Source organism: Neovison vison, chromosome 6, assembly GCF_020171115.1.
Source record: "Neovison vison isolate M4711 chromosome 6, ASM_NN_V1, whole genome shotgun sequence".
NCBI lineage: Eukaryota > Metazoa > Chordata > Mammalia > Carnivora > Mustelidae > Neogale > Neogale vison.
Window position 1 is genome coordinate 206,663,341 of NC_058096.1, and position 27,939 is coordinate 206,691,279.

At 47.2% G+C, this 27,939-nt stretch overlaps 1 protein-coding gene across 4 annotated transcripts; it reads left to right on the plus strand.

Moving 5' to 3' along the window:
* Positions 1–34: 34 nt before the first annotated feature.
* CDC25A (cell division cycle 25A) lies at positions 35–27,827 on the plus strand. 4 transcript variants are annotated; one of them, XM_044253659.1, is made up of 15 exons: positions 35–259; positions 1,257–1,330; positions 2,460–2,502; positions 3,011–3,047; positions 4,058–4,159; positions 6,372–6,491; positions 9,323–9,457; positions 10,027–10,101; positions 15,203–15,376; positions 20,425–20,523; positions 22,054–22,116; positions 22,212–22,310; positions 23,369–23,499; positions 25,469–25,580; positions 25,791–27,827. In XM_044253659.1, the coding sequence occupies exons 1-15, from the start codon at positions 90–92 to the stop codon at positions 25,929–25,931; spliced, it is 1,575 nt and encodes a 524-aa protein (XP_044109594.1). In that variant the 5' UTR covers positions 35–89; the 3' UTR covers positions 25,932–27,827. The 4 variants fall into 4 exon arrangements, with proteins under 4 accessions (XP_044109594.1, XP_044109595.1, XP_044109596.1 ...); XM_044253660.1 differs by having other exon boundaries at positions 4,061–4,159; XM_044253661.1 differs by lacking the exon at positions 6,372–6,491.
* Positions 27,828–27,939: the final 112 nt, after the last annotated feature.

Below are 27,939 nucleotides of genomic sequence, written 5' to 3' on the forward strand. Positions count from 1 at the left end.
GCCGGCGGGGCGGGGCGGGGCGGGCGGACGGAGGCGGAGGCAGAGGCGGAGGAAGAGAGAGCGGGAGCCCTGGGAGGCCAGGCGCCGCCATGGAACTGGGCCCGGAGCCCCCGCACCGCCGCCGCCTGCTCTTCGCCTGCAGCACCCCTCCCGCGCCGCAGCCCGTCGTGAAAGCGCTGTTCGGCGCGCCAGCCTCTGGGGGCCTGTCGCCTGTCACCAACCTGACGGTCACCATGGACCAGCTGCAGGGGTTGGGCAGGTGAGGAGGGTCTGGCGAGCGGAGCCGCAGGCCGCTGGACTCCCAGCCGTCTCTCGGGGTTGGGGGTGGGGGTCCGGCTGGGAAACGGGCCGGGAGCGGGACGAGACCTGTCCGCCGCCCGGCTGAGCTGGGGCCCGCCATGTGCACCCTCCCCCCCAGGCGGAACGTGGGGCGGGAGAGGCCGTTCGGACCCTCCAGGGCTGCCCTCAGCCCCGAGCCGGGCCCGGTAGGGGGTGGGGTCGGCCCGGGTTCCCCACCTTGGCCACCCCTTTCAGACTGCTTTGTACTTTTCTTCTGTCCCAATCCCAGGAAGCTCTTTGTAATCTACCCCCACGAGGGCAAAGCGGACCCTTCCAGGCGCTCACTTCCATCCTTTGCTGAACCATCTCGAAGGATCTTAGCTTCCTGCGAGCTTTGTTCCTTCTCTACAGAGAGACATGGCATTTTCTTTCCTGGCGTATGTGCAAAATCATCACAGTTCCTCACCCCGTGCACATTCGTGATGTCCACCCCGCTTTCCTATGGCCAGGCCTTTTTATTCAGCTTTCCATCCAGAAACGCTCCCTGGGCTTTTCCTTATACGCATCCCACGGTGTTTGTGGTGGAGCTGCTCTCCCTTCGGTTTTGGACGTTTCATTGTCTCTGTAAGCACAGGTCTTGGTACGTTTTCCAGCCTCTGAAAAGCAGGAACTTGTCTGATTCACCTTTCATCCTAGCAGGTACCTAGAACACATGCTCTCACTTCAGGAAATACTCCAGCATGGTGGTCCTCTTGTCTACAGTTTTGCCCAGGCCATGCCTACCCACTCCCTTCTCATCTTTTATATTCGGGTGCTAACTGCGGTGTTTTGCGTGGCAAAATGGGGCTGTGGTGTGGCCTTAGAAGGAGGTGGTTGAAAGCAGCCTGGATACTTGCTAACCTCATGGCCTGTCTCCTGTATATAACCTTGTCATTATGTTTTAGAAATTTATAGAAAATTCTTTCTCTTGCTTTCAGTGAATATGAACAGCCACTGGAGGTGAGAAACAGCAGTCTGCAGAGAATGGGCTCCTCCGAGTCAACCGATTCAGGTATTCCTTTAGTCTTCCAACATTTATTATGTATTTGCTACATGGGGAGCAAGACTTGGAGTTTCTTGTAACGTGCACTTCACCCAGGAACTGAGCGTGGTACCTAGTTGTGATAGTAAACAAGAGTCATGCATGGGATTCCGGGACAAACCCTGGTAAAACAGGACAAAGAAGGCCGTGTGGTAGTTTATGGAGGAAACAAGTGTCCAGGGTATGCATGGAGAGGTGGTGTGTGCTTGATCTTGAGGTTGAGTAGCTGGGTAAAATGAACCATAACACCAAGACCAGAAAAGCGTATCAGTTGAAACGCAGAGTCAAGTGATTGTTTCAGCGAGCCTGCTATGGAGGAAACGGGCCAGTGCATTTTATTCTAATTCATAAATTCATGATTGTATTTACACAGATGCTTTAGGTTAGGGAACTACAAGAGCAAAGATCTTAAAATGTAGCCTTCTTAAGAATGAGGGATAGGATGCTTACTTGTGGCAGCGTGGCAAATGAGAATACCAGAGCTAGCACTTGACTTCTGCAGTTATGTGGCTATCGTGAGGACAGGTGTAGGCTAGAGCAGACGCTGGTGGGTCTGGGCCATCCTGAAAGCAGTGTCTCCTACACCTTGCTCCCTTTGATGAGATGAGCACCTTACTTGATCTTATTTTGTTAAAGGCAGTGAAGACTTGGCTTGTGATAGGCCTGATAAATGTATTTTTCCAAGCCCCCAGATTACACATACGCTCTGACAAGATAAAATATTTGAAGTCAAAACTCCTCCAGAAAGCTGGTACCTATTCTTTCCATTGTCAGAACTCGACAGAAAGTTACCTGGATAATCTCTGTCTGAATAACCAACCAATCCTTAAGATTATGTTCAGTTCTCACATCCTATTTGTTTGATGGTGTTTGCAAGAAGGACAGTGGGATTGGTAAATATACTATGGAAGTATTAAGACTTGTGCAGAGATGAAGTTTTTGACAGTCAAATAGTGATGCCACTGTAATTCTGGCAGAAGTCCAAGCCATGAGTCTTGACTGATGGCTTAAAGAAACAGTACTAGTAGTATTTTTGCTTTATTTAATGACAAAATGGTGTTTCGTGTATTATTTACTGAGGTTTTCTGATTTCCCACAGGCTTCTGTTTGGATTCCCCTGGGCCCTTGGACAGTAAAGAAAAGTACGTATTCACTGGTTTTAAAAGTTTATACTTAGGAAAGACTCCTCTTAATGTTTTATTGAAATTCTTTGTGCTCTGGATGGGAGCCCTGGATTTAGCTGCCCCCAGTAAGACTTGTGGATCCTGCAAATAAGTCTGGTGCCTTTAGAGAATGAGTTGTTTGTGTCAGCAAATTTTAGGACTTCCCATCCTTTATTTCACTGTAATTTGTGGTGTTCTTTTCAAGTCTTGCCCAAACCTTTACTTCACCCTCTGGCATCAGAGACTTAAGAGAAATGTGAATTTTAAGAGAAGACCTGGGCTTGCTTTTTTTACCTAGAAGCTCAGTAATGTTGGGGGTGCTTGTAAGAACAGGACAGACAGCCTCAGAAGTCTGTTCTTCCATTTTGCTTAAAATGGGGATGTTTGACTGCCCCCTCCCCAGACTATAGACTAGACATTGCATCTGCTAATATGAATACCTCTCTCTTGTTTTATTCTCATTGTTTGTCTTCTGATTTCTTTGCAGCCTTGAAAACCCCATGAGGAGAATAAGTTTCCTGCCTGTAAGTTCCCTTGTTTATTTCGAGCTGATTCGTATTATCTGTCTCCTTAGCTATCAGCGTGACCTTGATAGTAGAACTTAATTTAGACAGCAAAACCTGCTTTTCCTTAGTCTTGTAAGCACTCCAAACACCTAAACAACCTCACCTTTCAGTTCTTTTTTTTTTTTTCTTAACATTTTATTTATTTATTTGATAGAGATCACAAGTAGTCAGAGAAGCAGGCAGAGAGTGGGGGAGGAAGCAGGCTCCCCGATGAGCAGAGAGCCTGATGTGGGGCTTGATCCCAGGACCCTGAGACTATGACCTGAGCTGAAGGCAGAGGCTTTAACCCACTGAGCCACCCAGGCGCCTCTCACCTTTCAGTTCTAACTACCAGTTAGATACGGGAGGTATTCTTTTTTTTTTTTTGCAGATGATGTTTTGGGGTTGATTTGGCACCCTAAATCTCTGCTGAGAGGGCTATAGACCAACCTTGTGTGGTTAGGTGGGAGGCTGTGTAGCAGGATCTTCTATCTCATGTTGTGGCAAGGTGGAACCCTGGCCACATTTCTGGGTTAACCCCTGCAGTGTGTGAGAAGCTACCCCACCCCCTCCACTGCCATTTTTGTTTTTCTTTCTTTTTTTTTTTTTTTCCAATTTATTTATTTTCAGAAAAACATTATTCATTATTTTTTCACCACACCCAGTGCTCCATGCAAGCCATGCCCTATATAATGCCCTCTATAACCACCTGGTTTTGTTTTGTTTTTTTTTAAAGATTTTATTTATTTATTTGACAGAGAGAGATCACAAGTAGGCAGAGAGGCAGGCAGAGAGAAAGGAAGGGAAGCAGGCTCCCTGCTGAGCAGAGAGCCCGATGCAGGACTCGATCCCAGGACCCTGAGATCATGACCTGAGCCGAAGGCAGTGGCTTAACCCACTGAGCCACCCAGGCGCCCCTTTGTTTTTCTTTTGAACTTGAGTTTCATTGCATTGTCATGTACCCTAATGTCTTTTTTTCATTTTGACAGCAGAAGCTCTTGGGATGTAGCCCAGCTCTGAAGAGGAGCCATTCTGATTCTCTTGACCATGATGTCTTTCATCTGATGGACCAGGATGAGAACAAGGAAAATGTGAGTGTCACCAGTGTACTAACCTAGGATAGAGGTAAAGCCACAAGTGTCAGTGGCTTACATAGTATGGCTGGGCTCCTTTCTGGGAGACTAGACCTTTACCACCAAAGCTATGCATGGTCTTTGTAGTCAGAGAAACCTGCGTTTGAATCCTGCTTATTAGCTGTGCGGCCCTGACCCGTTACTTTTCTCTCTCTCTTTTTTTTTTTTTTTTTTTAAATTTATTTATTTATTTGACAGAGAGAGGGGACGCAAGCAGGGGGAGTGAGAGAGGGAGAAGCAGAAGCAGGCTTCCTGCTGAGCAGGGAGCCCGATGTCGGGCATGGGGCTCGATCCCAGGACCTTGGGATCATGACCTGAGCCGAAGACAGATGCTTAACCAACTGAGCCACCCAGGCACCCTCCCCCACCTTTTAAAAAAGATTTTATCTATTTATTTGACAGCACAAGCAGGGGGAGCAGGAGGGAGAGGGAGAAAGCAAGTTCCCTGCTGAGCAAGGAGCCTAACACAGGTCTTGATCGCAGGACCCTGGGATCATGACCCAAGCCAAAGGCAGATGCTTAACTGACTGAGCCATCCAGGCACCCCCCCCTTACTTCTTTTTAAGCCTCTTCGTTTCTTTGTAAGATAGGAGTAGCAAAACTTGTAGGACATTATGGAATTAAGTAAGATAATATATATAAAATATTTAAAATGGTTCCCAGCTGGGAGGATTTGCTGAAATGGTAGCTCTTAGGAGTAATTATACCATGAATACTTTTATCCAGAAGGGTCTGCCCAGGCCCTGCCTCTTTGTGCTCACCTGGGATGACTTGTAAGCGTAGGAAAAGGCTTCTTGGCAATATTTGAAAGAACAGGGCCAACAAGTCTCTGGGAATTACAGAGTAACTAAACTGGCAGCTTAGAGGGTGAGCTTGTGGTGCACCATCCAAAAGGCCAAGAACACCCCGGCCTGGCTTTTCTCACACCTGCCAGGTGCCTTGCACAGAGTAAGCACCCAAAACAGTTCAGTGACTTGGCTGAACTTTCATCAGCCTTCATCCTCACTATATCCCCATGTCGATTTCCTCCTCTTCCATTACCCGCTAAAATGCCACAGTAAGTGATTCTTATCATCTTCCAGACTTCGTGTAAAACCTTCTGCCTCCGTAAATTCTCCCAGTAATCCTCTTAGCCACTTGGGAGTGGTTTGGAGGGAGAATACAGAAGTGAGTTCCTGCCTCAAGTGCTTGGAGCACTGCCTTGGCCTGTGTATGTGTATATATAGAGAGGGAGATATATATATATATTACCTTCTACTGGACGCAGGAAAGCTGTACTGGTGCCTGATTTTCCCCTGAACTTGTCTTTTCCCAGGGTTGCCTGCTTGGAACTTTGTTCTGAAGGGAAACAGCATAGATGGCAGTTAAAGAGCTCTTGTGAGCTTAGGCACATCACTTAACCTGTAAGGCCTAGCTTTCCTCATCTGTAAAATGGGGGTGATCGGTGATGGTTCTCTGAGTTAATGCACAGAAAGTTCTGAGTGCTGTGTTGGCATATAAATACTCTGTGATACTAGCTATTACTGCTCTGAGCGCTCACCACAAGTGAAGTGGTTCTTTTAGGTGGGGGTTTATAAGTGCTTTCAGACTTGAAGTAGATGGAATCATACAGAATGTATTCTGTCACTTCTGGCTTTCACTCAACATACATGAATCATTCGTATTGTTGAGTAAAACCGTAGTTTTCTTAATTTTCCATTGCTTTGAGTATGGGGTACAAAAACTGTTAAGTGGAAAATAATTAACTCCTCTTGGTAGGAAGAAGGTGGGAAATAGAAAATCCTCAAACAAATCTAGAGTAAGAAGTTTTGGCTCCCATTCACAGGCAATTATACTGAAACACTTTGCTTTAGCTTAGAAGTTGTTGATTTGATTTAGCTTATTAACTCAGTGTTTTGTATACATGGCTGGTATTTATGTTTTTGTCAGGAAATAGTCTTTGTGGTGAGATAAAAATGCTGTCTTAGAAGTTAGCTGTTGACAGAGTCTGTGAAATTCTTGGTGACACAGATCCAGTGTTGAAGTTAAGCTCAGAAACAGGTAAACCCTTAGTTTGGAGACAGTTACAAAGGCGAGCAGTGCCTGCTCCCCTGATCGTCTCACCCGAGCAACAGCCAAGGCCCTGGTTTTCATGGACAGTGGAAGATGTCTTGACTCTACTGTCTTGCAGGAAGCCTTTGAGTTTAAGAAGCCAATAAGACCGGCATCTCGTGGCTGCCTGCATTCTCATGGACTTGAGGAGAGTAAAGATCTCTTCACACAGAGGCAGAACTCTGCCCCAGCTCGGATGGTATGTGCCCGGCCTTCACAGGGGAGTTCCTGATGGGAACAGAATTAAAGCATCCTCTTTAACCTGGAGTCGGAGACACTACAGTAGCTCTTGTTGTCTTTACCTTGACTTGGTCATTTGAAACTAGACTCACATTTTTTGGTGTTTTTGCTGTGTCTGGAGAGCAGACAGGCAGAAGCAGAGTGAGAAATGGTATGTTTGGAATATTGAACTTGGCAAGAAATATTTGACCTTGTCAATTCTGGGAGAATGGGGCATCCTGGGTCATTCTTCTAAAGTGTGTGTACGGTGGGATTATAGGTCTTAAAACCTGCTCTTTCATAGTGCTTCCTGAGAGCTAAGAGATACTCCCAGAGTGGTTTTGTTCAGAGACAGCACTTGGCTTCTTCCAAAGGTGGTTTATTGAGAACTATTAGGGATTCTGGCAAACCCACTCCCTATGGACTACTTGACAGTATTGGGGGCCACCTACGCCAGGATTATTTCTTTGCAAGACAGAGGTGTCACTGCTTCCAAAGTTGCCTGCTGCAATCTGACAGCTGAAGCTAGAGAGGGCCAATGAAATGACCGCATTTGGTTTCCGGGTTTTCCTGGGAACTTGGCATGTGAAAATACAGCTTTCCAGTCTGGCTTGTGCTATCAGGTCCAGGTCCAGTATCGTTACTCTGTCTAGCATATGCACAAAGCACTTCTATATATATGTTCTGGTCTTTAAATCTTCATAAGCCTGTGAAGTAGCTGGAGTTAACCCCTTTTACGGATTGGGAAAAGTCTGGTCAGGGAGGTTGGGTGATTTGCCAAAGGACACATAAATAGAAGACCAGGATTTAACAAAATCTACTGATTCCCAACTACACAGTAATTCTTTTAAGTACTGGTTGTCCAAAACTAAATCTCTTTAGTGTGCCCTTGAAGACTACTACATTGGGGTTTATTGTGGTCACCTGGTCATCCCTAATTATAGGTGACATGTCCATCATTTGCTGTATCACGTGTGCACTAGGGATCCCAGAACTTAGGTCACAAATACTGGTATTGTAAATTTTGTTTTAAAGATTTTATTTATTTGTCAGAGAGATAGAGCACACAAGCAGGGAGAGCAGCAGGCAAAGGGAGAAGCAGGCTCCTGGCTAAGCAAGGAGCCCAGTGTGGGACTTGATCCCAGGACCCTGGGATCATGACCTGAGCCAAAGACAGATGCTTAACCTACTGAGCCACCGAGGCGCCCCACAAATAGTGGTATTCTAGTCTAAGTCTTCAAGGGTGTTGCCCCACAATAAAATTACCTGCCCCTTGGTTCTGCTGGCTGAAAACTTGACAGTATGCCCCGAGCATGCTCGGGAGCTCTTGTGGAGGATCAGAGGCACCTAGAACTTCTGTGAAGCAAGCAGGTGCTTGAAACAGAGGAGGCCAGCCACAAAGGGATTTGTGTCTTAAGGATTGTCTGTAGGACTTAGGTTGAGACTGCTTCCTTATTGTGGGGAAAAAAATCCTTCTCTGAACATTTTTCCTGGCTTTGGGAAATATCTGGAAAAGATACAATTCACTATCAGCAATGTTTGTATTAGTAATGTTTATATCTAGAATCTTTTTAAGATTTTACTTACTTATTAGAGAGAGAGTATGAGCAGGGCAGAGGGGCAGTGGGAGAGGGAGAAGCAGACTCCCCGTCGAACAGGGAGCCAGCCACTTGGGGCTTGATCCCAGGACCCCAACATCGCGACCCAAGCTGAAGGGAGACCCTTAACCGACTGAGCCACTGAGGTGCCCCAGTAATGTTTATCTCTAGATGGTAGACTTACGAGCCATCTGTCTAAATTTCCTATATTAAATATATAGTAGTTTTATGATGGGGGTTACCCCCCAGAGAACAACATAGGGTCACCTAGTAAAATACCTCATTTTTACTCCAGGAATAGTTCTCTCTCCTCGGAGAGAATATAGTGGGCTTTGGAGTCAAATGGGTGAGCCATGGGATCTTGGTAACCTCTCTTAAGCATTGATTTCCTGATTTGTTAAATAAGTAGAGGAGGAGTAACTCTGCTCAGTGTGTTGTGAGGTTTAAATGGAACTGCACACTTAAGATGATATCATAGTGCCCAGTACACAGTAATTCCTCAGTTAAAAACAGTATTTATCGGGCGCCTGGGTTGCTCAGTGGGTTAAGCCGCTGCCTTCGGCTCAGGTTATGATCTCGGGGTCCTGGGATCGAGTCCCGCATCGGGCTCTCTGCTCAGCAGGGAGCCTGCTTCCTCCTCCTCCTCTCTCTACCTGCCTCTCTGCCTACTTGTAATCTCTCTCTGTCAAATAAATAAATAAAATCTTTAAAAAAAAAAAAACAGTACTTATCATTCAAATTCCAAGTCTAACGGACTAGGATAGACTTTGTAGAACCAGGCCACCCTTTCCTCTCCCTGCAACCCCGTCAGAGCTAGGGTCACATAGGCATTCTCTAGGCAGTTCTGTGGGCAGAGATAGTATCTGTCACCTTCCTCCTTGCAGCCGGTTATCCTGTTGTATCACAACCCACTTCACGGATTCCAGTCCTCTGATAAAGCAAGCCTTTCTTCTTTGCTAGAGGCTCTCCCCAACTCCACTGTAAGGTGAACTGTTTCTGGGAAGAGGTTTTTTTGAAGACTTCCAGGCCTGATGCTGCCCAGGACTGTAGATATCAAATCCTTTGTCATCTTGGGCTGCATTTTCTTTTGACGAGTAGCTACTACAATTTTACTTCTAATAAATACAGTGTGTTTTCCTCATAAAATCTAGTGACCCATCCAAGGGAATCCAATGTGATCAGTCATTTACAAGATGTGAATTCTGTCTTCCAGCTTTCCTCCAACGAAAGAGATGGCAGCGAGCCCGGGAATTTCGTCCCTCTTTTTATGCCCCAGTCCCCTGTGACAGCTACTTTGTCTGATGAGGATGATGGCTTCATGGACCTTCTTGACGGAGAGAATCTGAAGGTGTGTGTGTGTGTGTGTTCCTACCCATTCGACTGAGGTGTGTGTGTGTGTGTGTGTGTGTGTGCGTGCACGTGTGTTCCTACCCATTCCACTGAGTACGCTGGGGAAGTCGTGAGAAAGAACTGCGGTTCCCCAGGGCTTTGGGTGGCTGATGTTTTGTTCTTTATTCTATATTCTCCAGTCTAGTTAAATCTGAGGTGGAAGTGGGACAGTTCAAAAGAAGACACCAGGAGGATCCTTCTTACCCTGAAGGAGCTGACAGTCTTTTTTGTACAAGAGATTGGGAACAAGAAGATGTAGGACGAGCTGGTGTAAAGCTGGAGAGCTAGGAACTACCTCCTCACAAATCCTTGGTTTTTTAGCTTGGGGGTGGTTTTAGCTCCATGTTCAGGTGTCCGAATTGCAAAATGTGATGCTCTTCTGACCTTAACATACTGGGCAATGGGAAAGAGGAGCGAACGTTGAGGCTTCCTCTCCAGGCCTGTCTGATGCTTCTCAGGCGGAGTCACACCTAATGCCTTTAAACTGTTAGGCTCTGCTGGATCTTTATAATAGTTTTTCTCTTTTAGAATGATGAAGAGACCCCATCGTGCATGTCGAGTCTGTGGACAGCTCCCCTTGTCATGAGAAGAACGACAAACCTTGTAAGTTGTTCCTGAGTGTCTGGAGAGAGACTTGAGTAATTAGACCTCTGGGACAGAGTGGACTAGACTAAATGGAAAACTAATCCTTCTGCCCACATCACCACAGGGATCGAAATAGTTGCATTTGATTCTGTCTTTCGGTCTGTGGGCCTTTCCCTTGACTGGTCACTGATGTTCTCTGGTGTAAAGCACCCTGTTTCTTTGTTCTCTTTTGTTTCTTTGTTTCCTTACTGGTGTGTGAGGAAGTCTGGCTGGGATACATACACACTAGTTCTTACTTTATAATTTTTAGTTTATCCCAACCTTTCTTGGTCAAGTTAATGTCGTGTGTGTGTGTGTCTGTGTGTGTCTGTGTCTGTGTGTTAATGTCTCTTCTGTTCAACTCTGACCTCTCTTACTTTCTAGTTTAAGATTTCAGGAAAATGTCTGCTAAATTGAACCCCTCATAAGTGACGGTGGTGGATGGCACATTGGTGTTCCCAGCTGTGGGTGCTGGGCCAGGTAGTCTAGGGATTGGCCCTGAATGAGGCTGAGTTCACAGGCCCAGGCCTTGGTTGGCCTCAAAACCCAGGATGTCCCCCAGGAGCTGAGGAGCACACCTACGCGTGGAGCTGGCTCTCCTCTTAGGTCTGCACTCCCTAGGTCTCTGGCTCTCCTCTTTCTTAGGTTTACTTGATTGTTTTGTCCATGCTTTTCAACATTTGCACAAACACTGCCAAACATTTGGAACAAACGTTTTCTGCTCAAAGATTCTGTTTTACTGCAGGTATTTTCCACGTGGAGTTTCAGATTATTTCGGAGCTTAAGGGTGCTGAGAGTGTTACTCGTAGATAACTGAAGTTTTCTATCATTTTTATGTTTTTCCATTTCTCCTGTATAGACTCACTCACAGCTCATATTTAGGACAGATACTTGTGTTTCTTTTGCCTAGGTCAAGTTAGACTTGCCTCGGACCCAGCCAGGCATTTGCTTACAACTGTTAGGGATAGAGGCACATCCTTGGATGGCTTCTTCATTGGTGTGGGGTCCGAAAGTGGCCCGTGAAACTCTGTGTCCCGCCTCTGCAGAGCAGAACCCCCTCTGGCCCACTGCTTTACCTGCTCAGAAGGGTGCTCTGAGTTTGAGAAGGGGCAGGTGGCTTGCTGTGGCGGCCACCAACATTGACTTCAGCCAGGAGTTTGAGCTGTCAGTGGGTGAACTCAGCCTGTGCTTTCACACTGAGACTTCCCTTCTAGCCGGTGTCCTTGGCCATTGTTGTAGCTTGTATAGCTTGTGTGTCGTCCTCTTGTCCCACATAGGGTTTGCCCCGCTGTCATCCTCAGCTACACCTTTGTTTGACTCAGCCCCCATTTTAAAACTTTCCCCTTTCAGCAGTACGACAGCAAGGAATGAGTTATTTTTGCACGTCTCTGTCACACAGTAGCCGTGGAGTTCTGGAGCCCCCGGTGGGGAAGCAGACAGTAGCTTACCCTGTATGTGTGGCCACGTGTAGCCCATCGAATGGGTGGGCCTTGTGGACTCTTCACGGGCAAGAACATCCATGCCCCTAGGAAGAGCCATAAGCTGTGAGCCACCACCTGAGTGCTGTGAGCAAATCAGGGTCTGATCCCACAGGGAGGGCACGTTTGCTCAAGGTCTCAGGCTGTGTGGGAACTTGCTGGGGGACAGGATGTGTTAATTCATGAAAAAGAGTTCATCTGGGGAAAAGCACATGGCCCTGAGAAGGGGGAGAATGGGGACGTGTGGTGGGCAGGGGTGAAGTGGTGACGGGTGTCACCTGTCTGCCAGCCTAAGGGGGTTGGACGGATTTCCCCAGGGATACTAGAATTTGAGTGTGACCCTTAACTGGAAGGGAGGAGGGGTCAGTTACAAACAGGGTACTTAGGCGCTGGTTGTGACTATTTGGCAAAGTGCTCCAGACTTTTTCTGATTTACAGGGAGAGGAGGGAATAGTTGAAGGAATCCTAAATTAGGAACAAGTGGTATTTAGGGGTAAATAGTGGTAAAGGGGAAGTCTTGACAGTGGCACCAAAGTTGTCAGTGGGAGAGACATTCTTAAAAAAAATCCTCAGTTTTGTTGGATGTCTTTGTGTTTAAGTACCTGGTGCTAGAGAGCGTGCTGTCTCCCATCTTCTCCGTAGCATTTGGGATGGTAGCACTGTGCCCTCAATTATGTCAGCTTAGGTGAGTACAACCAAAGGTCAAGTGGAACAACAGGACCTAGGGATCTGGGTTTAGACCCACAAATGGAGACCTTGAGAGATCATTTCATCTGTCTGCATGTTTCCCAGTTTGTAAAACAAGGAGTCTTGATAAAGGGAAGTATCACATTTGTTGCCTGCTCTTAACATCCAGGTAGTCGGAAAAAGACTTTTCAAGTATGAAGGCTTTAGTCTAAAGACTATTTGTCCCCCTTTTTTCCCAATCTTTTTCATGTATTTTTTTCGCTTTCTCGTATATTTATGTTCCATATCATCTAGCACAACACTTGACAAACAACAGTAACTCACAGACTTTCTATCAGTATATTGCCTATAGACTTCTGTTTCCATCAGGGATACTTTCAAACAAAGCTAGAAGCGAGGCTATACCTGCACAGGGACACATGCTCAACTATTTTGCAAATGCCTGGTGAAAATTAGATACTGTCACAGCACAAAGTGAGAGCCCCATGCACTTAGGTATAATATAAATTGATATCCTTACATTTTTAAACTAGCATGGCCCTTGAACTATCAATATGGGACAAATGAACTATACCCTTAAGATCACTTAAAAATTATAAGCATTGTTGGGGCGCCTGGGTGGCTCAGTGGGTTAAGCTGCTGCCTTCGGCTCAGGTCATGGTCTCAGGATCCTGGGATCGAGTCCCGCATCGGGCTCTCTGCTCAGCAGAGAGCCTGCTTCTCTCTCTCTCTCTCTCTGCCTGCCTCTCTGTCTACTTGTGATCTCTCTCTGTCAAATAAATAAATAAAATCTTAAAAAAAAAAAAAATTATAAGCATTGCTAATGGGCTATCCCAGTACAAATGCTCTGACTAAATTTACTAGGTCCCTTTGAAAGACATAAATTGTGTACAGAGTGAGGAAGTTTAGGAAATGTCTATCAGTTCTTTGTTGGTGGTGGTTTTTTGGTTTTGTTTTGTTTTAAATATTTATTTATTTATTTATTTATTTGACAGATCACAAGTAGGCAGAGAGGCAGGCAGAGAGAGGAGGAAGCAGGCTCCCTGCCAAGCAGAGAGTCCGATGCAGGGCTCAATCCAAAGGCAGAGGCTTAACCCACTGAGCCACCCAGGTGCCCCTTGTTGTTGTTTAATTAGTTAAACAACTAAATTAATTAAATTGGTTTTTAACCAATAGAGTTCTGGGGCCCTTCACAGCGAGGACTTGCCTTATAAGGACACTTACTGCAGACTTTCAGTTGCTGGGCTGTGTTGGAAATGTGGTTTGGGCCCTCGGGGTTGTTCACAGTTCCCCCTGAGACTGTTGAAGGCAGTGATCCTCTTCCCCAAAAATGCTTTCAGCAATTCTAGGTTAAAAAACAAACAAATAAAAAAGAACTCTGGTCTTGCTTTTCAGAAAACATTCCATTAATATGGAATAGATTTTTTAGGAATAGTCTTGGTCTCGGGGAAAGTTGGTTTGGGAGTGCCACACTCTGCTAGGGATTAACTGGAACATTTCAAGGACGCATCACAATTGTAGTATCAGCTTGAAAAGGAGTGGTTTACTGGGGTATGAAAGTAGATTGTGCATGGAAGGGAAAGCCAAGCCAGGGCATACTGAGTCATGAACAGACACATAAGTTTAGACTGCCCCTACCACTGGTCAGAGTGGCTGCCCCAGGACTCTGGAAAATTAGTCTTAGAAAGACCAGATCAAGAGGACTTTTTTTTTTTTCCCTTAATTAATACCTTTTTTTTTTTTTAAGATTTAATTAATTTATTTATTTGACAGACAGAGATCACAAGTAGGCAGAGCGGCAGACAGAGAGAGAGAGGGAAGCAGGCTCCCCACTGAGCAGAGAGCCCGATGCGGGGCTTGATCCCAGGACCCTGAGATCATGACCTGAGCTGAAGGCAGAGGCTCAAGCCACTGAGCCACCCAGGTGCCTCTCGAGAGGACTTTTGAACACAATTTCGAAGGCACTTGCTCCTCTGCACACCCCTGTTCCTTACAAACGTACACCCTTAGCACTATCTTAACACCTCATTGGCCCTTTTTTCTAGCATGATCTAGCAACTTCATACCTTTTCTGGATTTAGGTGGGGTATTAAAACCAGTTGAGGGACACCTGGGTGGCTCAGTCGGTTAAGCTGCTGCCTTCGGCTCAGGCCATGATCCCAGAGTCCTGGGATCGAGTCCCACATGGGCTCTTTGCTCAGCAGGGAGCCTGCGTCTCTCTCCACCTCTGTCCGCCACTCTGCCTACTTGTGTACTCTCTCTCTCTGACAAATAAATAAATAAAATCTTGAAAAAAAATTAAAAAAAACAAACAAACAAACAAAAAACCAGTTGAGAGCAAGGTGCAGGTTAACAAACAGTGGGGAGGAGGCAAACCAAAAATGTGTTCCCAGCTGGAAGGTAACAGTGATTTGATCTTTGGGACTTTGTGTAGACAGCTTTGGAGAGCTGATTGTCGTCTTATATCTGTATCCTGTCAGCTGTATACGTGTTCCTGTTCCGTAGGCATCAGGTACTCAGTGGCTACTATGTGCCCAGTCCTCCAGCAGTCACTGGGACTAGAGGAAGGGACCGTGTCTGTTTCCTCCCAGCAAGCCCTTGACCCATCTTCTTTACCGTCCCAAATGAATAGGGGTTTTTGTTTGGTTTGGGTTTTAAGATTTATTTATTTTAGGGAGAGCTCCAGCAACCAAGGAGGGAGAGGCAGAGGGGGAGAGAATCCTGAAGCAGACTCCGTGCTCAGGAGTCTCTGTGCTCAGGGTCTATGCGGAGCCTGACTCTAGTCGATTCCAGGACCCTGAGACCATGACCTGAACTGAAACCCAGAGTTGGCTGCCTAACCAACGGAGCCACCCAGCTGCCCCTCAAGTGAGCAGGTTTTAATGGAAGATGGGTCTCTTTTGTTTCCTCTGTAGGGCAATCGATGCAAGCTGTTTGACTCTTCGTCCACGTGTAGCTCTGTCACCCGGTTCGTGTTAAAAAGACCGGATCGATCTCCAGAGGAGCACCTGCCCGCAAATACAAAGCGGAGAAAGAGCATGGCTGGGGCCGGTCCCGAGGAGGCAGCCAGTCCAGAGAAGCCCCAGGAGGTTGGTCTGGCAGGTGCCTCTTCGTTCAAGGAGCATGATACTGTATTTTTCAATTCTGAAATTTCCATTTAGTTCTTTTTCTTTGCCAAGACTTACTGTTTTCCATGTGTTTCAAGCATGTTCCCAGTTGGCTACTGAAGCATTTTTAGGATGGCTGCTTTAAATTCCTCGCCAGATAATTCCAGCATCCAAGTTGTGGTGGTGGGTTCGGTTGATTGTCTTTTCTTATTCAAGTTGAGATCTTCCTGGTTCTTACTATGGCAAGTGATCTTTCTATTGTATCCTGTGTATTTGGGGTATTATAAGACTCGCGTCTACGTAAATGTTCTGTTTTAGGCCTGTGATAACTGCGGGGATGATAGGGGTGGAAGTTCAGGTTCCCCCAAGACAGCCTCCCTTGACACACTGGATGGGGGTAAGCCTCATTATTATTGGGCAGAGTGGGGGTTCAGGGTCCCCACAGGGGCTCTGCTGATACCGTTCCAGTGGAATGGAGACTGGGCATTTCATTACAGTTGGGCAAGGGCTGAACAAGTTAGCTCCCTGCTTCTGACCGGGCCTGGTGTTGGGCCATCAGTTTTCCCTTGGCGTTGCCTACAGTGGTGGTATTGTCTTAGTTTTCTGCCTTGATAGGCGGCCCTTTTCTTAGTCCTTTGGCTAGGGAGAACAGACTTTCGTTATGGTTTCTTACTGCTTTGAGTTTGCTACATCACTGTCTTCTGGTCTACTTGGATCTACAAATTACCTGCTATTTTAAGTTTGTTTCACAACGGTGTAGTGTTTTTCAGTATTTTCTAAGTATTCTGGTTCCATTGTTTTCTTTTAATTCTTTTTTCTTTTTTTTTTTTTTAAGATTTTATTTATTTATTTGACAGAGAGAGAGATCACAAGCAGGCGGAGAGTCAGGCAGAGAGAGAGAGAGAGAAGCAGGCTCCCGCCAAGCAAAGAGCCCGATGCGGGGCTCGATCCCAGGACACTGAGATCATGACCTGAGCCGAAGGCAGCGGCTTAATCCACTGAGCCACCCAGGCGCCCCTTCTTTTAATTCTGACCTGTCATGGCCTAATAAAAGTTTAATTGTTTTTAAAGATTTTATTTATTTATTTATTTAACAGAGAGAGCAAGATCACAATAGGCAGAGAGGCAGGCAGAGAGAGAGGGGGAAGCAGGCTCCCCGCTGAGCAGAGAGCCTGATGCGGGGCTCCATCCCAGGACCCTGAGATTGTGACCCAAGCCAAAGGCAGATGCTTAACGCACTGAGCCATCCAGGTGCCCCTAAAATATAAAAGTTTACCTATGCTCCAAACAATATGTATCTTCTTTGGTGTCAAGTTCAGCATATCGGATTTTCTAACTTACCATGGTTTGCTCATAGTTGGTTATGGTTTGTTTTCCTGTTACTTTGGAACTTTCTCTATTAATAATATATCATGAACTTTCTATAGGCTGAAATACCTATAGGTCTGGGATTGAGCCCCACATCAGGCTCTCTGATCAGCAGGGAGTTTGCTCCTCCCTCTCCTGCCTCTCCCCCCAGCTTGTGCTCTCTCTCTTACCCTCAAATAAATATATAAAAATCTTTAAAAAAAAAAAAAATCAGCTAGATGACAGCCATTAAAACTACCTAGGCCTGCTATCTCCTATTTTATAATTGGCTTTGGTTACCTAATACTTGATGAGCATCTTACTTTCTCTCTTTTCTTATTTATTTATTTAATTAATTTGTTTATTTGACAGAGAGAGAGAGACAGCGAGAGAGGGAATGCAAGCAGAGGGAGTGGGAGAGAAAGAAGCAGGCTTCCTGCCAATCAGGGAGTCCGATTTGGGGCTCCATCCTATGGCCCAAGCCTAAGGCAGGTGCTTAACAATGGAGCCACCCAGGCGTCCTGCATTTTACTTTTTCTTATTAAAAGTGGAATTCTAGGGTGCCTGGGTGGCTCAGTGGGTTGAGCCGCTGCCTTTGGCTCGGGTCATGATCTCAGGGTCCTGGGATCGAGTCCTGCATCAAGCTTTCGGCTCAGCAGGGAGCCTGCTTCCTCCTCTCTCTCTCTGCCTGCCTCTCTGACTACTTGTGATCTCTCTGTGTCAAATAAATAAATTAAGTCTTTAAAAAAAAAAAAATGGAATTCTAGGGGTACCTTGGTGGCTCAGTTGGTTAAGTGCCTGACTCTTAATTTCAGCCCAGGTCGTGATCTCAGGGTCGTGAGGTGGAGCCCCCATGTGGGGCTCTGCAGTGTACATGGTGCCTGCTTAAGAGTCTCTCTCCCTCTCCCTCTGTACCACCCCCTCAAAGAAGAAACAGAATTCTAGACTAAAGGGCAGGAACATTTATGATACTTTGCATTTTATACATGCCAACAAATTGCCTTCCAGGAAGCTTCTAGTTTATGTGTCTATCAGTACTCTTTGCTATACTTGGGATTTATCTTTTTATAATCTTGATATCATTTCTAAGTTTGTTTGTTTGTTTGTTTTTAATAGAGAAAGAGTAGGGGACAGACGGAGAGGAAGAGATTAATCTTAGGCAGGCTCCACACCCAGCAAGGAGCCTGCGGTGGGGCTGGGTCTCATGATCCTGAGATTTTGATCTGAGCTGAAATCAGGTCAGATGCTTAACCAACGAAGCCACCCAGATGCCCCGGTGTCATTTATAATTGTGCCCTAAATGTGTTTCCAGTTTATTTGTTCCAATCTAGGTTGAGGTTAGGTCTGTGCCTTGCAGTTAGTCGCTAGGTCTCTTATTATTTGGGCCCTTGGGCTCCATCTTTTTGTTTCTTTCTTGAGATTTATTGGTTGAAGAACTCAGGCCAGTTGTCCTGTAGAAGTTCCCAGTCCTGTAGGATATTCTGACTTTGTCTTCTATCCTCTGGATCACCCGTACACCTAAATTCTGGGAAGGCTTAATCAGATTGCGGTTCCATTTCTTGGGCATGACTATTTCCTGAGTGATTCGTTTACTTTGGTCAGGCAGCCCGCCACTGGGCAGCCATTGATGATTATTGCCTGGGTTTCATTTAACGAAGGTTTCAGAAACCGATCCTGCAGTTCCATCACTCGTCCTTTATTGGCAGAATGTTCCCACAAAGAGAAACTTCTGCGCATCAAACTCTTTGGTCACCCTTGGGAAAGACAGATGAATGCTGGATCTCTTTGAAGTGAACGTCCCCCATAAACACCCAACCGTGACCCAAGAAGGAGCCCCGGTAGCCACCCAGAACCCCTTCTGTGCTTCCCCTCAGTAACATTGATCCGAGCTCTGCCGATGTGGCCAAGTTTTGCCCATGTTTGAACCTTGTATCCTTGGGGTCCTACTGTATGTATTCATTTAAGTCTGGATTCTCTTGTTCAGCATTATTATTGTGAGAATCATTTGTTGTATATCATATCCATGGTTGGGTCCTCCCCTACCCCCCGCCTTTTTTTTATTGCTGTGCAATATTGACAGATTATATATCTTCCCACTCTGGCTTGCCATTTCTCTTAATACTGTTCTTTTGATGAACAGAATTTCTTGATTTTTAAATGTATTTCAGTTCATCAGTCTTATCTCTGTTCAGTGGTTTTTGTGTCTTGCTTAAGAAATCCTTACCTCCCCATGACTAGCCCTTTTGACACAGCCTGACTAGTCGGGTAACTTCCTTGCTACTATCAGAAGGCATTCCAGGTTTATCTTGTACATTTCTTGTCCCAACCTGGAGTCAACTGCTTCTTCAAAAAGCCCTGCTTTCTTTTCTTTTTAAGATTTTTTTTTTTTCCAATTTATTTATTTTCAGAAAAACAGTATTCATTATTTTTTCACCACACCCAGTGCTCCATACAAGCTGTGCCCTCTATAATACCCACCACCTGGTACCCCAACCTCCCACCCACCCGCCACTTCAAACCCCTCAGATTGTTTTTCAGAGTCCATAGTCTCTCATGGTTCATCTCCCCTTCCAATTTACCCAAAAGCACATACCCTCCCCAATGTCCATAACCCTACCCCCCTTCTCCCAACCCCCCTCCCCCCAGCAACCCACAGTTTGTTTCGTGAGATTAAGAGTCACTTATGGTTTGTCTCCCTCCCTATCCCATCTTGTTTTATGGATTCTTCTCCTACCCACTTAAGCCCCCATGTTGCATCAAAGATTTTATTTTTAAGTAATCTCTACACTCTACATGGGGCTTGAACTCACAACCCTGAGATCAAGAGTTGCACCTCCACTGACTGACCAGCCAGGCACCCTCAAACCCTGGTTTCTTTTAGTGGAAAATGGTATTTAGAGACCACAATATCCTTTAGGAATGCTCATTGTACCTCTAGAGCTTCTCAGTTGGAGAGAACTAAAAAATATCTATTTAGACTTGGCCTTAATTTTAATTTCCCTTTTTAAAAAAGGCAGGGAGGGGCACCTGGGTGGCTCAGTTAAGTGGCTGCCTTCCACCCAGATCATGATCCCAGGATTCTGGGATTAAGCCCCACATCGGGCTCTGCTCAGTAGGAACCTGCTTCTCCCTCTCCCTCTGCCTGCCGCTTCTCCTTGTGCGCACACTCTCTCTCTCTCTCTCTCTCTCTCTCTCAAATAAATCTTCTAAAAATTTTTAAAAATTTAGGGCGCCTGGGTGGCTCAGTGGGTTAAGCCGCTGCCTTCGGCTCAGGTCATGATCTCAGGGTCCTGGGATCGAGTCCCGCATCGGGCTCTCTGCTCAGCAGGGAGCCTGCTTCCTCCTCTCTCTCTGCCTACCTGTCTGCCTACTTGTGATCTCTCTCTGTCAAATAAATAAATAAAATCTTTAAAAAAAAAAAATTTTTTTTTTTTTTTTTTTTAAATTTAAAAAGGGAAGAAAAATCTTAGTTTCAGAACATTGGAGTTAGACACTGAAATAATAGACCTAGTCAGTGACCCACATTGTCTTTTTCAGTCTAGATTCAATCAAATAAGGAAAATATTTTATTTGCTAAATATAGACATTTACATGTCACTCTCCTGGTGACACGTTCTAGGTGAATGTTTTCAAACGTCCTATTCGGAACCCTGGCCTCATTTTCCACCTTTGATTTGTTACAGATTCTACATCAGTCTTTATCCTTGGCATCTTCCCCAAAGGGCACCATTGAGAACATTTTGGATAACGACCCAAGGGACCTTATAGGAGACTTCTCCAAGGTAATTCTAAACAGACGCAAGGAGCTCTGGCTATGTGATTTGGACTTTGGGGTGTTTCCTAGAACCCCCCTCAGCCTTTCTCCCTCCCTGGGGTGGCTCTTGCAATGCCCACAAAGGGGCATTTTTGGGGGACACTCTACATGGGGCTTGAACTTACAACCCTGAGATCAAGGGGACACAGTTTGAAGTTTTTAAAGATAAGGAAACAGTCTCATAATCTGATGTATCTTGCTCTCTCTGGCACTGTCAACCTTACCAGTACTGATCAGACAAAGTAGGAAGCCACCAACCAGCCACCTCGACTCCAACCCAAAGGCCAGGCTCCTTGGGAACTGTGTTTCTGATTATAAAAATAGTAATGCAGTAAAGTGCAAAGAAGCAAGAATAAACCCATAGCCTCACTATATGACTGTGTATCAAAAGGTTATCTTAGAAAATCCTAAGTTGACAAATTTCTCTGTTGTGCAGAGAAGCATAGTCTTTGAGGGAGAAGGGCCTCAGGGAAGTGTGGAGGAAGATCTGAGGCCTGATACATACGGATTTACTGAGTGGAGGACTTGGCAGCTTTGGGTTGTGGTGAAATACGAGGGTGGGACAGAGAAGGTAGCGGCTGGTTCAGCCACAAGGATGTGAAGGCTACCGGATCAATTTCTTACTCATCAGTTAGCTAGCATTTGTTGAAGCGCTCACTGTTACGTATTAAGGAAAGATCCCAGTATGAGACCCAGTCCCTTCCCTCAAAACACTTCTCATGTGGTAAGACTTGCTGTGCCGTGGACAGTGGACTGCACAGTAGATGGAAGTGAAGGTCAGTGCAGTGTAAGCAGACTGGGAGAAATGAAGACGGGTTGTCCCAGCCAGAAGACTGGGGAAGGTATGGGTCTGGGCTATGGTTCACATTTCGGCCAGGTAGGTTTTGAAGGAATAGGGACCTGTAAGGGGATTAAAAATAGGAGACAATTCTGTCTGAAGGGAAGAGCAAGCAGATACTACTGGGTGTGTCCTCATTGATGGAACCATCCATTTGAATTGAAGCTATTGGTTATATTTGTCATAATGACCTTACACATGGCTATGGGGACAGGTGAGCTCTTGATTCAGCGAATTGCCCTAATGAGTACTTGCCGATGTGCCTGTCTTTCCCCTCAAGGCCAGGCCAGGTCTCATTTTTCCCATCTCCAATGCCCAGCACCATGTTCCTGCCAATCTGGCTACTGAGATGAAGGTTCCTGACAAGGAGGAGGAAGGAAATTACCTGGGGTTTCTGTATTTACATCTGTCTGGCTTACTAGCTAGCTAGCCTCAGATAGAGTGCCCAGCTTTACACATGAGAATAAGGATAATAGCCTTTTAGATATGAGCAAACATGCGATGTCAGGATGTTGACAAAGTGCCTAGATGAGTAACCTGCCTGTACTATTTAAGGTTTGTGTATAAAGCTGCCTCTTACCAGGCAGGCTAGCAGTGTCAAGGTTGCATTTATAGGCCTTTTGAGATTTACTAAGTATCTTTTCTTTCCCCCACCCCCAGGGCTATCTCTTTCATACAGTTGCTGGGAAGCATCAGGATTTAAAATACATCTCTCCAGAAATTGTAAGTCGTCTTTTTGGATCCTGCCACCCATGGGGTATTTGCATCTAGCTGTTCCTGGCAGCCCCGGTTGATTCTCCTGGGCTTTCTGTCCACAGATGGCATCTGTTTTAAACGGCAAGTTTGCCAACCTCATTAAAGAGTTTGTCATCATCGACTGCCGGTACCCGTATGAGTATGAGGGAGGCCACATCAAGGTATGTTCCCGAGACTTGCTGGTGAGCCCTGCTATTGTGGGAGGCATAGAAGGAGCCCTGACAGGATCTGTGATTTTGTTTATTTATTTTTAATTTTTTTTTTTTTAATGATTTTATTTATGCATTTGAGAGACAAGAGTGAGAGAGAGCAATAGACTCCCCGCTGAGCAGGGAGCTAGGTGCCCACCACAGTCCCAGGACCCTGGGATCATGACCTGAGCTGAAGGCAGACACTTAAGACTGAGCCACCCAGGCACCCCACGGATGTGGGATTCCTTTTTTTTAAAAGGTGGCAGGATGGTTAGGGAGTGTGGGTGGCTTAGTTGGTTAAGCGTCCTCCAACTCTTGATCCCAGCTCAGATCTTGATCCTAGGGTTGTGAGTTCAAGCCCTGAATAGGGCTCCACACTGGGCATGGAGCCTACCTAAAAAATAAATAAAAAGTAAAATAAAGCCAGGGGTGGGGTGTGACACCTGGCTGCTTATTAGCTCGCATGCTGGTTATGAGAATTTTTGAAAGAGGCCTCGATTCCTGGGGCACTGAAGAACGTTGCCTGGCCTGCACTGCTCACCGCACTGCCGCAGATGCTCGCTGTCCTAGGCCTCACACTGGTACCATCCAGGGCGTTTCTAGGTGGTACCCACTGATTGCTAAGCCAGGCCTGAGCATGCCAAGGCTCCTGACCAGAAGCCAGTCTCTGGGGACGTATCTCCGTCTATGCCAGGCTTAGTGATGCCTCTAAGTCTGTAATGGAATTAAGCCACTGGGTGGAGGGCGGTTGTTGTGACACAGTTTCCCAGGAAGAAAGTGACTGGTTGTGCCAGCTTAATCTTTTAACCAATAAAATAGCGTTGAAATATACAGTAAAGGGGTACATTCAGTACGTGAGTGTTTGCAACTGTCTCCGTGGCTTTCGAAAGTCCCGAATTCATAAATACTAGTCATGTCCACTGTAGTCGTAACAGAATATGAGGTACCCAATTAAAGATGACTCTCCCAGAATCCTTATTGGCAAGTGTGATGCATACGGGTGCCAAGAGTCTCTGGTGCCTCCACAGGGTGCGGTGAACTTGCACATGGAGGAGGAGGTCGAGGACTTCTTACTCAAGAAGCCCATCGTACCTACTGACGGCAAGCGCGTCATTGTCGTGTTCCACTGCGAGTTCTCTTCTGAGCGAGGTCCTCGCATGTGAGTGTTGCGTGCAGCTGGGCTCTGGGGCGCGGGCCCGTGTAACTGGGGGGATGTGGCCGGGGATGGCTCACACTCGGGGCAGACGTCAGCACACTGAGCACCCTGTCACACCTCCTGAGTCATTTCCATACCCTCGCCTGCATGCATGCAAATGTTGGCTTTGTGAAAGTTCAAATTCATGTGTAGCAGTTGTTTTCCCAAATTCTTATCTATTAAACAGTCATTTGATTTGATGAACAGCTTCCTTGAGTGTGGCTTTTTATAGGTTTGACCTAGCAGTTTCTGTTGCCAAGGGCTTTGGGCCTTCTCCAGCCTGGCCCTGTCTTGGACGCTAGTGTGGTCTGTGCTGGGAGAACAGGAGGACAGCTGGAGAGGGGGGTGTGGGCTGGGGCAGGGCAGGGTGCAGCTTTGACCGGGGTGGGCCAAGGTAAACTTTTCATAGGCCCGCAGGCCTAGATTCTTGCTCAGCCTTTTCATTTTGAACCAGTTCAAAAGTCAGGCCACATGGGGACACCTGGGGGGCGAGTCCGTTAAAAGTCCCAACTCTTCATTTTGGTTCAAGTCATGGTCCCCAGCTTTGGGCTCTGTGCTCAGCAGGGAGTCTGCTTGAGATTCCCTCCCTCCCTCTGCTACCACCCCATCCACAACACCTCACATACACTCAAATCTCTTAAAAAAATTGTTTAATTTAAAATGAAATTTATTTAATTGAGAGAGAGAGAGCATGCAGGAGTGGGGAGGATGTGGAGGGAGAAGCAAATTCCCCGCTGAGCAGGGAGCCCCACACAGAGCTTGATCCCAGAACCCTGAGATCATGACCTGAGTCGAAGGGAGATGCTTAACTGACTGAGCTGCCCAGATGCCCCTACGTAAAAAAAAAAAATCTTCAAAGAAAAAAAGTGGGGGGGGCCCTTTGTCTGCATGTGCTTCGGCAGCACTGCCGTTTTTGCCTCACTGGCCCGCGTGCACCCATAGCAGGAACTTGTCTCCCTACCTCCTTCCCAAGGACAGGGACCTGCCCTGAACTTGGCACAAAACTGGTCACAGGAAGAGGCAGGATTTCAGCGAGGACTCCTGTTCCTTCACGAGTGGGATTACTCATTCCCTCTGCAGGTCCTGTTGCCCCTCGCCTGCTAGAAGGTGTTCTGGGCACTGCAGGGAACAGCAAAACGTAGGAGAGCAGAAACTCTTGGCCTTCGCGGAGCTTGCGTTTCTGGGTGGGCAGAAAAGACAAACAATAAAAAATAAGTCAGCTATTCAGTGTGTTAGAAGGTGCTTCGGAGACAAATAAGATGAGAGGTGTTTGCCCCCAGCACGTTGGAGGAACAGCAAGGTGGCAGGAGTGGCCGGAGTGGGGAGAGGGGGAGAGCGGCGGTGGTGGGGTACCACGTTGTGGGCCCCTGGGAGGACTTCGGCTTTGGTACCCGGGTTCAGGAGCTCAGGAGCCAAGGCCGGGTGAGGGTGTTACTAAGATCTTCAGAATTCAGTCCAAGCAGAGGGTGCAAGGAGGCGCCCTGAGGCAGGAGCCAGCTCAGCCTCTTTAAAAGCCACAGGAAGAAGGCAGCCAGCTTACACAGGAAGTAAGGGAGGGACCCCGGTCGTGGGTGTGCCAGGAGCGGAGACTGCAGTGGGGAGCTGGCTCAGAGGCTGTCTCTCCCATGTGGGCAGCTCCATGTCCATCCCGTGGGGGCAGGGAGGACGCTGGGCAGGGGCTGGATGGTAGGGCTGTTTAACTCGAAGGAAGGACCATTGGGGAGAGACTGGCTCCCTCCCACCACCTGGGAACTCTTCCTAAAGATCCCGTGTGGCCAGGAACGCACAGCTCAACACTGACTGTTTCCACAAATGACCGGGAGCCTGGGAAGCTGTGTGAGGAGTGTTCGCACCGCTCCGCCACGCTTGCTGCGTTGTGTCATATTCTCTGCGTCACAGGGGCTCACCTCGCTTTGGTCTGCCTTCTTCGTAGGTGCCGATACGTGAGAGAGAGAGATCGGCTTGGTAACGAGTATCCCAAACTCCACTACCCTGAGCTGTATGTCCTGAAGGGCGGGTACAAGGAGTTCTTCCTGAAATGCCAGGTAAGAGGGAGTCTCTGGAGGGCGTAGTGCCCCCTCACGCAGCCTGGACGGTCTGATCTGTCTGGTGGGCATGGCTGTGTCTCGTCTGGAGATCTGCCCTGCACGGAGAAGGGCCCTGGAACGTGCTACCCAGTGGGCGCTGCTCCCAGCCTTGCACGTGGGGGGAGCCGTGAGGCGGGGGTCCCTCATCTCATCCTCTCCCATCTGCAGTCTCACTGTGAGCCCCCCAGCTACCGCCCCATGCACCACGAGGACTTCAAAGAAGACCTGAAGAAGTTCCGCACCAAGAGCCGGACCTGGGCAGGGGAGAAGAGCAAAAGGGAGATGTATAGCCGTCTGAAGAAGCTGTGAGGGTGGCCACGCCGGACTTCAGCAGCCTGAGCTTCCTCCGTGCCTCCCCCGTTCCCTCTTCGCTGCAGAGAAACGTGAGCCAAGGGGCCAGCCGTGTGCGCAACGTGCGGAGAGAGGACCGGGGCTGGTTCGCCTTACCCCTGCCTCTGCGCTCCAGGGCTGGGAGCCTCTTCTGTCCCTGTAAGACGTTCTCCTTCTGCCTCGGGACTGGCTGCCAAGGCTGTCACTGGCCACAGCACTGTTCCGAGCACCGAGTCAAGAAGTTCTGACTTCTCACCCCCCAACCACCCCCTGCCATTGGACAGACCACCTGGGGCCTTACAGGGCACTGTCCTCTCCAGAGGGGAGGCATCGGAGAGTGAGAGAGAAGTCACGGAAGCAGAAATGCTGCTGGCCAGATACCAAAGACAGCCTGGGAAGGGAACGGTCTCAGTGGGATAACCCGTATCTTTAATTTATTCATCAATCACTTTAATATTTTTTTTTTTTTTTAAATTCCTGGAGACTTTTATTTAACTGCTTCTTTAAGTCATAATACTGCCATTCTGGGTAGGGTTTTATCATCCCAGGGACTACCTCTGCTTTTTAAAAAAAAAAAAAAAAAAAGTTGGGAGAGAAGAGGCAAACTTGTGTCGAGGGACAGACCTAGGAGCTCTGTCACCCCAGGAGGCACTGTGGTACTGGGGCTGCTGCTATTTAAAGCCAAGGACTGAGGTACCAGTAGGAGTGGGCACTGGACTCAGACTTGACTACAGGACATAAGCTAAACCTCCCAGACCTACCTCGAAGGCCACAGATGTGTTTGTGGGGGGGGTGACCCTGCTCTTGCCCACCCTGGTTCCCTGTGACTCTGGCTGGTACAGAAGTCCCAGTCAGGAAAGCACTTCAGGTAGCTTCCATTGGGCCACCCCCAGGTCATTATTGGAATGTGGTAGTGTAGGTGTCCTAGAGTGAGGGGGAGGGCAGCGCGGGGGGGTCTGCAGGATAGGGAACAGGAGTGTATGCTCAGTGTCTTCTGTTATTCTGATACTCTTGAATAGCTTTTGGTTTTCTAAAAATAGTCATTGTATGAGTCAGGGAGTATCAAATCAGTGTTGGCTGGGCCACCCAAGGGTGAAGAGAGGGACTGGAAGTCCTGGGCGTTAGGAGAGGGACATGGGTGCGTACAGATGACGATACCGAATGTGGTTCTCAGGAGGCAGCGTGGTGGATTTTGAAGGTAAAACTTTCTTAGTTTATCATGTTTGAATTTGAGGGACAGGGAGCGATGGATCGTCACTAGTTGCCCCCTCATCTAGCCCTGTGGAAATGGGGGTTTCAAAGGAACAGTATCAAGTTAGCTGGGGCTGACTTGGTTGATTCTGGGCCAGGCCTGTTTGGTTCCTGCTCATCCCCCCCCCCCCCCCGCCACACACACACACACAGGCACCAGCCTCGTCGCCATCTTTGTTCCACTGGGGTGTAGCCAACTTTTTCTTAAACACAAGAGCCACTCTCCCCTTTTCCTTCCCTTCCTCCTCTGGAGGTGGGGAGGGAAGCAGTGGTACAGGAGATGGTTTGTTGCTGTTGTTATGGGTTTGAGTTGTATTTGGCTATAAAACAATCTTGTTAGAAAAAAGTCAGTGGGGGAGGAAGGGAACAGGAAGAAAGAGAAAGGCCTCTTCCCCCTCTCACCACACATTGAGACACTTCTCAATTGGTCTCTAATCTTGTTGGTAGGGATTCTGTTGGTTGGATGCCTGGAAAGGGAGGTGGGATGGCCTTCGGACTGTACCAGCTTAGCTCGCATGGGTGACCAACTGTTGCAGGCTCTGAAAATAAAAACAATCCTGAACCCATACTTTCTGCCTAGTTCTTGATGGATTTAAGAGAATTGTGTTTCCCTTTAAGGTTCTGGGACCCTACTTGACTAAAATGCTTGGGGCAGGGGTGGGCGCGGGCTATTTCCTCAAGAGGCCAAAGGGCTCCTGTGTAGCATGGTCCCAGGGATGGCCGGAATAACCACCAG